The 14,575-nt window shown below is 40.3% G+C and overlaps 1 protein-coding gene and 1 non-coding gene across 13 annotated transcripts in view; both read left to right on the top strand.

Moving 5' to 3' along the window:
- LOC126106495 (speckle-type POZ protein-like) overlaps positions 1 to 14,575 on the top strand; it is a 131,088-nt gene that overhangs the window by 105,108 nt on the left and 11,405 nt on the right. For all 12 annotated transcript variants that reach the window (XM_049912809.1, XM_049912810.1, XM_049912804.1 and 9 more), the window contains one exon: positions 7,708 to 7,814. In XM_049912809.1, coding sequence (XP_049768766.1) covers positions 7,708 to 7,777 — 70 coding nt within the window. In that variant the 3' untranslated portion in view covers positions 7,778 to 7,814. The remainder of the gene's footprint in view (positions 1 to 7,707; positions 7,815 to 14,575) is intronic.
- Positions 10,642 to 10,715, top strand: Trnac-aca (transfer RNA cysteine (anticodon ACA)). Its single transcript has one exon. It is a non-coding gene; the product is annotated as a tRNA-Cys (tRNA).

The raw sequence follows: 14,575 nt of genomic DNA, 5'->3' as shown, positions 1-14,575 counted from the left end.
AATATTCCGGAGGTAAAATAGTCCCCCATTCAGATCTTCGGGCGAGGACTACTAAAGAGGACATCGTCATCAGGAGAAAGAAAACTGGCATTCTGCGGATCGGAGTGTGGAATGTCAGATCCTTTAATCGGGCAGATAGGTTAGAAAATTTAAAAAGGGAAATGGATAAGTTAAAGTTAGATATAGTGGGAATTAGTGAAGTTCGGTGGCAGGAGGAACAAGACTTTCGGTCAGGTGAATACAGGGTTATAAATACAAAATCAAATAGGGGTAATGCAGGAGTAGGTTTAATAATGAATAAAAAAAATAGGAATGTGGGTAAGCTACTACAAACAGCATAGTGAACGCATTATTGTGGCCAAGATAGACATGAAGCCCACACCTACTACCGTAGTACAAGTTTATATGACATTGATGATGAAGAAATTGATGAAATGTATGATGAGATAAAAGAAATTATTCAGGTAGTGAAGGGAGACGAAAATTTAATAGTCATGGGTGACTGGAATTCGAGAGTAGGAAAAGGGAGAGAAGGAAACAGTAGGTGAATATGGATTGGGGGAAAGAAATGAAAGAGGAAGCCGTCTGGTAGAATTTTGCACAGAGCATAACTTAATCATTGCTAACACTTGGTTCAAGAATCATAAAAGAAGGTTGTACCCATGGAAGAATCCTGGAAATACCAGAAGGTATGAGATAGATTATATAATGCTAAGACAGAGATTTAGGAACCAGGTTTTAAATTGTAAGACATTTCCAGGGGCAGATGTGGACTCTGGCCACAATCTATTGGTCATGAACTGTAGATTAAAACTGAAGAAACTGCAAAAAGGTGGAAATTTAAGGAGATGGGACCTGGACAAACTGATTAAACCAGAGGTTGTACAAAGTTTCAGGAAGGGCATAAGGGAACAATTGTCACAAATGGGAGAAAGAAATACAGTAGAAGAAGAATGGGTAGCTCTAAGGGACAAAGTAGTGAAGGCAGCAGAGGATCGAGTAGGTAAAAAGACGAGGGCTGGTAGGAATCCTTGGGTAACAGAAGATATATTGAATTTAATTGATGAAAGGAGAAAATATAAAAATGCAGTAAATGAAGCAGGCAAAAAGGAATATAAACGTCTCAAAAATGAGATTGACAGGAAGTGCAAAATGGCTAAGCAGGGATGGCTAGAGGACAAATGTAAGGATGTATAGGCTTATCTCACTAGGGGCAAGATAGATACTGCATACAGGAAAATTAAAGAGACCTTTGGAGAAAAGATAACCACTTGTATGAATATCAAGAGCTCAGATGGAAACCCAGTTGTAAACAAAGAAGGGAAAGCAGAAATGTGGAAGGCAGTTCTAAACAAAGAAGGGAAAGCAGAAAGGTGGAAGGAGTATATATAGAGGGTCTATACAAGGGCGACGTACTTGAGGACAATATTGTGGAAATAGAAGAGAATGTAGATGAAGACGAAATGGGAGATAGGACACTGCGTGAAGAGTTTGACAGAGCACTGAGTCGAAACAAGGCCCCGGGAGTAGACAACATTCCATTGGAATTACTGACTGCCTTGGGAGAGCCAGTCCTGACAAAAACTCTACCATCTGGTGAGCAAGATGTGTGAGACAGGCGAAATACCCTCAGACTTCAAGAAGAATATAGTAATTCCAATCCCAAAGAAAGCAGGTGTTGACAGATGTGAAAATTATCGAACTATCAGTTCAATAAGCCATAGCTGCAAAATACTAACGCTAATTCTTTACAGACGAATGGAAAAACTAGTAGAAGCCTACCTCGGGGAAGATAAGTTTGGATTCCGTATAAATATTGGAACACATGAGGCAATACTAAGTCTACAACTTACCTTAGAAGAAAGATTAAGAAAAGGCAAACCTATGTTTCTAGCTTTTGTAGACTTAGAGAAAGCTTTTGACAATGTTGACTGGAATACTCTCTTTCAAATTCTAAAGGTGGCAGGGGTAAAATACAGGGAGCGAAAGGCTATTTACAATTTGTACAGAAACCAGATGGCAATTATAAGAGTTGAGGGGCATGAAAGGGAAGCAGTGCTTGGGAAGGGAGTGAGACAGGGTTGTAGCCTCTCTCCAATGTTATTCAATGTGTATATTGAGCAAGCAGTAAAGGAAACAAAAGAAAAATTCGGAGTTGGTATTAAAATCCGTGGAGAAGAAATAAAAACTTTGAGGTTTGCCAATGACATTGTAATTCTGTCAGAGACAGCAAAGGACTTGGAAGAGCAGTTGAACAGAATGGACAGTGTTTTGAAAGGAGGATATAAGATGAACATCAACAAAAGCAAAACGAGGATAATGGAATGTAGTCGAATTAAGTCAGGTGATGTTGAGGTTATTAGACTAGGAAATGAAACACTTAAAGTAGTAAAGGAGTTTTGCTGTTTGGGGAGCAAAATAACTGATGATAGTCGAAGTAGAGAGGATATAAAATGTAGACTGGCAATGGCAAGGAATGCGTTTCTGAAGAAGGGAAATTTGTTAACATCGAATATAGATTTAAGTGTCAGGAAGTCGTTTCTGAAAGTATTTGTATGGAGTGTAGCCATGTATGGAAGTGAAACATGGACGATAAATAGTTTGGACAAGAAGAGAATAGAAGCTTTTGAAATGTGGTGCTACAGAAGAATGCTGAAGATTAGATGGGTAGATCACATAACTAATGAGGAGGTATTGAATAGAATTGGGGAGAAGAGGAGTTTGTGGCACTACTTGACTAGAAGAAGGGAACAGTTGGTAGGACATGTTCTGAGGCATCAAGGGATCACAAATTTAGCACTGGAGGGTAGCGTGGAGGGTAAAAATCGTAGAGGGAGACCAAGAGATGAATACACTAAGCAGATTCAGAAGGATGTAGGTTGCAGTAAATACTGGAAGATGAAGCAGCTTGCACAGGATAGAGTAGCATGCAGAGCTGCATCAAACCAGTCTCAGGACTGAAGACCACACCAACAACAACAATATAGCAACTGCGATCAGTCATTACTTCTTTCTTAAACTCAATTGAATAATTCTTCAAAAGAATAAAAGGCATAAACACTTTAATTTTTGCCTAACATTAAAGATATGATGATTATTCTGTTCCAGTGGCATATGTATCCCTGTAAATGTAAAACAGTTGAAAATTGTCAAAATGTGAAAAATGCGAAAACCTTAAAGAAGGAAAACAAACAAAAATGTACAGTGAAGGAGAGAATAATTATTTCTTGAACACCACAGATGTACATAACTGATTAGAGAGACCCGAAAAAAATGAAAAAAATATATCCATTAATAAAAATTAAAACGAATATAAAAATTTCACAAATAGGTACCATCAAACGGGGTGATTTTGGACATCAGGGCTAATTTGGACAGTATGGCTTATTTGCTCTTTGTCACTGCATAGAAACAAAGAGTTACTTATTTTAACTTCCGTGCGCCAGTTATTTTAAGTGCAAGATTTCGTTTATTGCTTTCCAATACTTTTATTTTGCGTCAATTGTTTCCCTAGGTGAATAATTGGTGAACAGTCTCAGTGTTAAAAATCCATGCATTATTGTTAAGTGGAAACTTTCGATTGTTGCGCTGAGCGAGAAGTTATTGTAACCGCAATTGTCGACGCGCTCAGTAGTTAACCGCATTGAGACAATTTCTGTACAAGTTTGTCTAGTTTCTTGTGCAAGGTTATAAAATGCCGACAGTTTTTGTAAAATTGTGTACTGTGTGGGGTGAATTCGGACAATGCCAAGAACGTATAAGAGCAGGAGAGGTGCTACAGTACGGTCTAATTATGACCTGGAACTTACACATAAAGCTGTTCGTGATATTCAGAGTGGTACATTATCGTACAGAAAAGCGCGTGATTTGTATGGTATACCTAAATCAACGCTACAAAATAAAGTGCAGGAAGCACATCCGGAAAAAATGGGAGGACAGCCAGTGCTAAATGAAGAAGAAGAAGAAGAAGAAGAAGAAGAAGAAGAAGAAGAAGAAGAAGAAGAAACGTTGAACCAAGGTATCTTGAGGGCTACACATTGGGGATTTCCCTTCACTAAATTGGATATTAGATATTTAGTTAAAGGCTACCTTGATAAATCTGGCCGAAAAGAGAAAAATTTTCGTAATAATTTGCCAGGAGAAGAATGGGTGCATTTATTCCTCAAACGACAGTCAGAAGATCTTTCTGTTCACTTAAGCGAAAATATTAAACGAGCTCATGCAGAAGTGAATAAAGAGACTGTTAAGATGTTTTTCTCCAATATCAAGGCAAAGCTGGAAAATTTCCCACCTAGCAACATGATCAATGTGTAAAATGTCACCAAAATCAAATAAAAAGCATGTAGAATTTTAAAAAAAGGCAGTAAATGTCCGAATTCACCCTCTATATACTGTAACTTCGGACAGAGATTTAAAAAACACATGTCGGAAATGACCCCAATCCATGGGGCGACTTCTGACACTTTAACTGCCTCAGATAAATATACCTACACATACACTTTCTGGTTCTGGGATATTTTATTCGTTACACATATACCCTATCACTTCCATAACAATAAATTATATACAAAAGTTACAATCAAAATAATGACAAAACCGTCCAAAATCACCCCGTTTGACGGTACATTAAAAATTAAAAAGAGCGGAAGGTAATTGACAGTCTGCACACAGTTTTTGCTGCATGCTCATTGATTGATCATTTTCCCACGTCAATGAGAGAGTAACAGATGTCAATAGAAAGCAAGCTCATGATATCTCCCACTTAATTTTCAGTTAAGATTTGGTTCAGAAGGCTGCCATTTTGGAATAATTGAAACCAGGATTGTAGCTTTCTAAAATATTTTTTCCTTTTAACTCCTATACTACATCCCTTTCTTCTGTTACCACCCAATTCAGTATCATTTATTTGCCGACATTGTTCAGAGGAATTGATGCCACTTTGAAGAAGTGTAAAAAAAGGCATTTTTTCAAAAATTGAGGGCGGCATAAAATATGGTTTTGGTTCCCATTTGAACTCTATCTGGAAATATTGTTGCTCTGAAGCAATGCTCGGAACAGCTAAGAACAAGCATAAAAAATCTGAGTTTTAAAAAATTGGAGACTGGGGGAAAATCTGTTTTACTTCCCATTTGAAAACTGTTTGTCCAAGGACATTGTTGTTCTGAAGCAACATTCAGAGCAACTAAAACATATCTGAGCAAACATTAAAAAATCTAACTTTTCAAAAAGTGGGAATCAATCAAAAATTTTGCATTTGTTTAATTGTTTGCTTGTTTTTAAATTTACAGATGCCTGGAGCAAGGTAGAGCAACCAAAAGCACCAGGATTTTAAAAAGTTTGAAATTCAGGGGCTAACTTCCCTGAGGCCAAATTTCTCTTCTTCAGAAATGCTTTTCTTGCTATTACCAGTCTACATTTTATATCCTCTCTATTTAGGCCATCATCAGTTACGTTGCTGCCCAAATACCAAAAGTCTTGTACTACTTTCAGAGTCTCATATCCTAATCTAATTGCTTCAGCATCACCTGATTTGTTGTTGTTCATGTTGTATCCTCTTTTCAAGACACTGTCCTCTCCATTCAACGGCTCTGCCAAGCCCTTTGCTGTCTCTGACAGAAGTACAATATTGGCAAACCTTAAAGTTTTTATTTCTCTGTCCAAACTTTAATTCTTATTTCAAAATTTTTCTTTTGTTTTGTTTACTGCTTTTCAATGTACAGACTGAATATCAAGTATAGGCTACAACCTTGTCTCACTCTCTTCTCAACCACTGTTTCCCTTTCATACTTCTTGAACTTATAACTACCATTGGTTTCTATACAAGTTGTAAATAACCTTTTGCTGCTTTTATTTTACCCTGCTACCCTCAGAATTTTAAAGAGAGTATTCCATTCAGCGTTGAGAAAAGCTTTCTCTACGTCTATAAATGCTACAAATGTCGGTTTGCCTTTTTTCAACCTTTCTTCCGAGAGGAGTCAGTGTCAGTATTGCCTTGTGTATTCCTCCATTTCTCCTGAATCCACACCAATCTTCGAGCTCATTTTATACCCGCTTTTTCATTCTTCTGGAAAGAATTCATGTTAGTATTTTGCAACCGTACTTATTAAACTGATAGTTCTGTAATATTCACGCCTGTCAAAGCCTGTTTTCTTTGCAACTGGAATTATTATATTCTTCTTGAAGTCTGATAGTATTTTTCCAATCTCATGCATCTTGCTCACCAGATGGAATAGTTTTGTCTTGGTTGGCTCTCCCAAGGCTATCAGTTGTTCTAATGGAATGTCATTGACTTGCAGGGTCTTTTTTCGGCTTAAGTCTTTCAGTGCTCTGTCAAATTCTTCATGCAGTATCAAATCTTCCATCTCAACCTCATCTATGTGCTCTTCCATTTCTATAATATTGTTCTCAAGTTCATCTCTCTTGTATAGATCCTCTTTATACTCTTTCCTCCTTTCAACGTGCTTAGGACTGGTTTCCCTCTGAACTCTTGATATTCATTTAGATGATTCTCTTTCTTCCAAAGATCTCTTTAATTTTCTTGTAGGCAGTATCTATCTTTCCCCTAGTGATATATGCTTCTAAATCCTTACATTTGTCTTGTAGACGTTTCTGCTTAGCCATTTTGCACTTCCTGCCAATCTCATTTTTTAGATGTTTGTATTCCCTTTCACATGCTTCAGTTACTGCATTTTTAAATTCACTCCTCTCATCAATGAAATTCAATGTCTCTTGTGTTACCCAAGGATTTCTATTAGCCCTAGTCTTGTTACCTACTTGATCCTCTGCTGACTTCACTTCTTCATCTTTCTGAGCTACCTATTCTCCTTCTACTGTATTCCTTTCCCCTGTTGCTGTCGTCAATTCCCTAATGCTCTCTACCTCTACATCTAGGTCTATATCATACTTCACAAGCCATTTAATGATGTGTGGCGGAGGGTACTTTTTGTCACACCCTCTGAAACTCTCAACAGTTTACGGTACGAACATCTGTATTGCTGATGCATGCAAGCCTCCCCATGGTTCATGGGGTTGGGGTGTGATTATGTCATTACAAAAATATCAGTGTAGTTGACAATATTGTCAGTCATATGTTCAGGTCGTGTATATTACTTTGAGCAGTGTACAGTGCCGAGACGTGTTTGCTGCACTTGGCATGTTAGGCACAGCTCAACTTCACTTGCTGCTCCACAAAGCCCGAAAGGAATTCCTGAGATAAACAGAACATAACCTAAAGAAACATTGACTAAAAGTAGAGAAAAATTTTTATATTGTCCCACTTCCAGCTAATGCGAAATTTGTCACATTTGTTCATTTATATACTACTACAGTACAGGAGTTTCAGATCAGTCCACTACCTTTAATCAGAAATATTACTAATGAAACAATGGAAAATATTATTCACTCTCAAAGTATACATTCATGTATACTCCAAAGTGGTCAAGCTGGAATCGGGCTCATTACTGACCATTGTCTCTTTTTTCACTTGTCAGGATACTCTGATCCTACTTCTTAAGTGTTCTGCTGTGGAATAATTTAATTTTAAACTCCTTGTTTCTGGAATGCTCACTGCCTTAGAACATTTCAGTATTATTGTTAATGTCAGTACTGGCTTGTTGAGTTGTATATATGAGCACATTGTTGTGACAGAATTTGCATTAGCAGAGGAGATTTACAGGCATTCACGAACTGTCTTTCTTAATGTTACAGTAAATCCGATGATGACTCTGCAAAGAAGAATGTAATTGGAAAACCATTGGACGGCATACACTGGAATTAGTATGCAACATGAAACTTGATGCGGCACATAAGTTTTGGTTAGTAGAGCACTCCACAGATCATACCTGTAATTTATTAACAAGCTGTACAGACATTCACCAATAAAACTGATTTAACATTCTGTGCAGTTACGTTTGACGATTGGTAGAACGATTTAGTATTCAAGTTTGCATGAGAACAGATCTATGGTAGATAGTAGTGTCAAGGATTACATATTTCAGTCTGCTTCCCCCCACTCCATCTCATTTCCTTTCAGAATTTCATTTATATATTTGAATTAAGACAGCAATTCTCAACCTATGGGATGTCCCCACTAGGTGGGGGGACGACGACACTAAATGAGGGGGAAGGGGGGAGGAGAGGCAAAAGCTTACTAAAAATACTCAAAAAATTATTGATTTACTTAAAGAAAAGAGAAGCAGAATACATTCTGACATAATAGTAAATTAAAATTCCCATTTACGCTGGTATGATGCACTTAATAGATAGTACTGTACAAATGGTGCACAATATATTCAATAATTAAACAAGTCTTGTAATTATTAGTGACACCCTTTCACCTGGCTTGCAGAGCAGACCAGAAGTGGGGTTAATGTTAGAAACACTCACTCTTGACTTTTTTTCTATGTTTAGCTAAGATCTATATTTTGTCATCAAAGCAGGCAGTGCAAAAAAATCTGGTTTTGCAAAGGTAGGATGTTGAAAAAGACAATGGTGTACAGAATGCTTTGACATTCGGTGTAGAGAATTCATCAGTCCACCCCTGCCCAAACTTCAAAGACTGATTTATTACTAAATTATCTTTTGATTCATGATGGCTACTTTGGCAGTTGAGATACCTTCAGATTCTACATGAAAGACTGAGTACTGTACAGGGCCATTGATTTTGGTTTTGTTTTTGTAGTGGATCAGTGTTGGGAAATAGCAATAAATTGTAATTCGTGGTAATGTGTAAGGTTTTTAACTTTGCAGCTTTAGTGTCAAAATACATTATATATTGTCATATTAGGAAAAGGTGAAGGATGAAAATTGGGTCTTTGTATACTGAAAGGCTGAGAAACACTGAATTAAGGAATATTGTTGCAGCTGTGCACCCTAATACAGTCGAGAAATACATTATGTGCTCTTCACATATTTTTTACTGGAACAGGCTGTCTGAAGCCCAAAAGGGTGTGAAGGAGAATGGCCAGGAGGATGAAACAAAACATATTGTCTACTTTCAGCAGATACCGTTCTAATATCGTGTAACATTCCTTCTAGCCTCGATAAGGACAATCGTTCAGTGAGAAAAAGTACAACTTTCAGGTACGGCGTATCCAGCTGAAGCTGCTCACTAAGCAGATCTCGTAGAGATTGCAGGGATGTTTCACCCACTGTTCGAAATAGACATTTTCTGTGGGATTAAGATCGGGTGATGTAGCAGGCCAGTCGGGCTGCAATCTGTTGCCCGAGTGTTCACAAACTGGGAATGTATACATGCAGTCCTGTGGACATGACTGTCATAGATTTGAAAGGAGGTTTCTACGGCATACATATTATGAAGAAAGAGCAACAAATGCCTACTGAGAATGTTCAGATGGAAATCCAGGCTTGTGTCCACAGTAAGCTGAAGCTGAATAAGTGAGCCTAAGTTCTGGTGCGAAAATCACTCCCAAAATATGACGGAACTATCTTTGGCTGATACTACAACCTCCATACACTGTGGGCTTAATGCCTCATTGAGCTGTCAGTGCACTCATTGGCGTGCGTTGGTAGAAGAGAAGCAAAATTGTGACTCGCAGACCACAAAATGTGCCTCAAGTCTGCTACTCTTCAGTTTTGGTGGTGTTCAGACCACGGAAGGTGTGCAGCTTTATTTGCTGCTGTGAACAACGGCTTTTTGTGAAGTACTGGATTCCATATGTCCATTGCGTGCAATTCCCTTTGCATTGTACACTTGGAAACTATTTGAGATAGACCTACATTCACTGGCAGCAGCAATTCCAGTCGTGTTTGAACCAGATTGTCATTGACGAGGCATGGCAACTGTCTTTGGTCCTGGGCAGTTAGGACCATTTTACAACCATTTTGTTCTTAAATCACTCCTTGTAGAATTTTGGACATCCCATGTTGATACACCCAACAGTAACACACATACTAATGTTGTTACAAAATTGAATTGCAATAATTAACAATTTGTAATTACAGTAACTTGATCATGTCCAATACGACCAAGAAATGTGGCCATCTAGTGCTCCACAGTTGTAACATGTACGCATAACAGCCTGTGTACCACAGAGCTCTATATCAGTTTTAATATTATCAAATATTTTGTACTTCATTTGATACAACGTACACAGTATGTGCCGCTGATCATGCAATATATGCCAGAATACCAGTCCATCAAGTAAATATTTTCACAAGTAGCTCATGGTGCAGCAAGATTTCTTTCCAGAATGAGATTTTCACCCTGCAGTGGAGTGTGCACTGATATGAAACTTCCTGGCAGATTAAAACTGTGTGCCGGACCGAGACTCGAACTCGGGACCTTTGCCTTCGCGGGCAAGTGCTCTACCAACTGAGCTACCCAAGCACGACTCACGCCCCGTCCTCACAGCTTTACTTCTGCCAGTATCTCGTCTCCTACCTTCCAAACTTAACAGAAGCTCTTCTGCGAACCTTGCAGAACTAGCACTCCTGAAAGAAAGGATATTGCGGATACATTCCGGAAACATCCCTCAGGCTGTGGCTAAGCCATGTCTGCGCAATATCCTTTCTTTCAGGAGTGCTAGTTCTGCAAGGTTCGAAGGAGAGCTTCTGTTAAGTTTGGAAGGTAGGAGGCGAGATACTGGCAGAAGTAAAGCTGTGAGGATGGGGTGTGAGTCGTGCTTGGGTAGCTCAGTTGGTAGAGCACTTGCCCACAAAGGCAAGGGTCCCGAGTTCGAGTCTCGGTCCGGCACACAGTTTTAATCTGCCAGGAAGTACACTGAAAAAGCAATAACAGAAACTTAAAAAATCTAGAGTTCGATTAAAACACAGCATGACTTGATTAACCCTTTAACTGTTCTGGATGTCTTAACACGTGCGCCTTTGTACCTGTCCCTGTGTGCTCTAGACATATTTACGCGCGCCACCAGTCCTTCCACCTGGTACTCTGAACGTGTCATTCAGAGTACCAGGTAGGACTGGTGGCGGGCGTAAATAGGTCAAAGCAGTTAAAGGGTTAATGATACGAATTCCTAATGACATCATTATCCTGTGAAAGTGAAGAAGAGAGTTATGGTATATTTTAAATGGAATGATCAGTCTAATGAGCATAGAAAATGTAACAATATTAGAGAAGGAAAGTTACTACTCACCATATTGCGGAGATGCTGAGTCACGATAGGCACAACAAAAAGATTCACACAATTGTAGCTTTCGGCCATTAAGGCCAGGATGTGTGTGTGTGTGTGTGTGTGTGTGTGTGTGTGTGTGTGTGTGTGTGTGTGGGCGCGCGCGCGCTTAATTGTATACCTGTCCGTTTTTCTCCCTAAGGTAAGTCTTTCCGCTCCCGGGATTGGAATGACTCCTTACCCTCTCCCTTAAAACCCAAATCCTTTCGTCTTTCCCTCTCCTTCCCTCTTTCCTGACGAGACAACCATGGGTTGCGAAAGCTAGAATTTTGTGTATATGTTTGTGTTTGTTTGTGTGTGTATCGACGTGCCAGCGCTTTCGTTTGGTAAGTCACATCATCTTTGTTTTTATATATTATGTTGAGAACAAAACTTTGTTTTCCAAAAAGAAGAAACATGGAATAGCAGAGAGGTAGATGGAATAGGTGGAGAATAGCATAAGTTTTGGATGGAGTTTTTTTCCCAAAGCTAATGAAACACACAAAACCATTATCACAAGCTACTGTCCTCTCCAAACATTGCAGCCAAAAACTGACTTAATCTCAGTATGCAGCAGTATTATCTTTCCTAGACGTCAATCCTCGTGACCAGTATTTCCTCAATTTGAGAGTAGAAATCTGTTCTCGGGCACATTATATTCGTAGAAATCTGTCCACTGGCACATTTAAGTTTCATTGTGGAATTGATTTTCCCACTCTAAATATCTTATTTGTAAATATCAGGTCTTTCTTCAGGCTGTGCTTTGTTGTCAACAGTTTTGATCATAGAATTCTTATGTTGTCAGATTATGAGTTTCCAGCAATGGAAAATCCAGGATGGAATAATGATAATACTTTGTAAAGGATAGATTGCTACTCACCGTATAATGAGTTGCAGAAAGGCACAACAAAGAGGCTGCCAACAAGTAAGCTTTCGGCCAAAATGGCCTGCTTCTGCATGCGCGCGCGCGCACACACACACACACACACACACACACACACACACACACACACACACACACAAAACCAGTGTCTGAATGCCAATGCCAGGCTGCAAGCAGCTGTGTATGGTTGTTACAAGCAATCTGGGTGATGGGAGTAAGGAGGACGGGCTGGGGCAGGGAGGTGGAGGTATAGCATGGTAGGGTTGGGGGACGGGAAAGTGATGCTTGCGGGAGCATACAGGAACAAGATGGAGGGAGGGTGGGTCTTCTAGGTACAGTCAGGTGGTTAGAGGGGGAGGGGGAGGACAGAAATGGAGATAAGAAGACAGGTGGAATAGGAGTGTGAACTTGGAAGGGGATAGGTGGTTGCAGGATTATGACTAGCGAAGATGAAAGCCAGAAGGGTTATGAGAACGTTAATGAATTTGAAAATAAACTCGTTAATAAAATTATGGTTATAAATTCAAAAAAGCTGGTGTTGGTGTTGATAGAAAGGCTCTAAATGGCACTGGCTGTGAAGCAGTCATTAAAATGAAGAAAGTTTTGTTGGGCAGGGTGCTCAGCAACTGGGTGGTCGAGCTGTTTTTTGGCTTCAGTTTGTCGGTGGCCATTCATGCGACAGACAACTTGTTGGTTGTCATGCCAACAGGGCATGATGAGAGGTAGTCGAAACTGGTGGAGAATGTGATTCAGTAGCTCCAGTCCTGGGTGGTTTTGAGTCACAAGGGGAATGCTGCTCTGTGGCTGGATGGTGGGACTTGGGAGGTGGGTGCTGACTGGAGAGATAAGGCACAGGAGATCTGTATCTGTTCATGGTTGGGAGAATAATTATGATCTGTGAAGCCCTCATTGAGACTTTCCGTATATTTCTAGAGGGACTACTCGTCACTATACATGTGACAGCCAGGAGGTGGGTAGGGTGTATGTAAGGGACTTCCTGGTACGGGGTGGGTGGCAACTGTTCAAGTGTAGGTATTGTTGATGGTTGGTAGGTTTGATAGGGGTGGAGGCACTGATGTAGCCATCTTTGAGGTGGAGATCAACTTTGAGAAAGGTTGCTTGTTTGGTTGAGGAGGACCAGTTGAAGCAAATGGGAGATGAAGTGTGTTGACGTTCTGGAGGAATGTGAATAGGGTGTTCTCACCATTGATCCAGATCATGAAGATGGCATCAATGAATTTGAACCAGTTGAAGGGTTTGGAATTCTTTGTGATTAGAAATGATTCCTCTTGATGGTCCAATAATAAATTGGCAGAGGATGGTGCCATGTGGGTGCCCATTGATTCAAAGAAGAAATGTTATGGGTGAGGATCTAGTTGGTCATGGTGACCAGTAAGGAGGTTGTATATTTGTAATTTGTTGGGTATTGGGAAAGGTAGTGTTAAAGAGTGGCAATGCCATGAACATTAGGGATGTTTGTGTAGAGGGAGGTGGCATCACAAGCAGGGCACCGTGTGGTAAAGGGTCAGGAACTACGGAGAGTTGGTGAAGGAAACCGTTGGTATCTTTCATATAGGAGGAGGGTAGGTTGTGGGTAATAGGCTGAAGGTATTGGTCTACAAGAGCAGAGATTCTCCCAGTAGGGGCACAGTAACCAACCACAGTGGGGCGTCCTGGGTGGTTAGGTTCATGGACTGGAAGCATGTAGAACTTTGGAGTGTGCAGAGTGGTAGTGGTGGTGAGAGCGAGCTTGATTCTCGGGAGAGTGTGGGATGAGCCTAAGGAATTGAATCTGATTGGTAGGGTTGGTGGCAAAAAAAGGGTTTGCATTGTAGGGACTAGGAGGAGGAGGAAAGGTCTTTACAAAGTCCTGCATGAATGAATTTGAGAGTGGAGCAAAATGCGAGACCTTTGGAGAGGACTGACATAGATGTAAGACCGCTCTCATATATCCTCCCACTACCACTTGCTCCAGTCCGGTCACAAGCATCACCTATCCCATCAAATGCAGGGCTACCTGTGAAACCAGTCATGTGATCTACAATTTATGCTGCATTCTGTGTGGGCATGACAACCAACAAGCTGTTTGTCTGTATGACAAACTGTGACCAAGAAACAGCTGGATCACCCAGTTGCTGAGCACACTTCCCAACGCAATGTTCTTCATTACAATGACTGCTTCACATCCTTTGCCATCTGGACCCTCCCTGTCAACACCAGCTTTTCTAAATTGTGCAGGTGGGAACTCTCCCTGCAATACGTTCTCGTAATCCTGTCCTCAACCTCTGTTAGTCGTCGTTCTTCACCCACCTTTCCCTTTCCCCTCCCCTGTTCCCACTCCAGCACTACACAGCTTTCCATTCCACCTATGCATCCACAGTCATTTTATTTCTCTCCTTTCCCGCTGCCTCCCCCCTCCCCATCTAACTGCCCTACCCTCTCTCCAACTCATTCCTGTATGCTTCCACAAGTGTCACTTTACTACCACCCTCCCCTATCCTGCAATCCGTCATCCTCCCTGCCCCAGCCTCCTCCTTATCCCATCTGTGGTGTCGTAAGCACA

Source organism: Schistocerca cancellata, chromosome 10 (assembly GCF_023864275.1).
Source record: "Schistocerca cancellata isolate TAMUIC-IGC-003103 chromosome 10, iqSchCanc2.1, whole genome shotgun sequence".
Taxonomy (NCBI): Eukaryota; Metazoa; Arthropoda; class Insecta; order Orthoptera; family Acrididae; genus Schistocerca; species Schistocerca cancellata.
The sequence above is the reverse complement of the archived record's forward strand: the minus strand, read 5'-3'. Positions and strand labels throughout refer to the sequence as shown.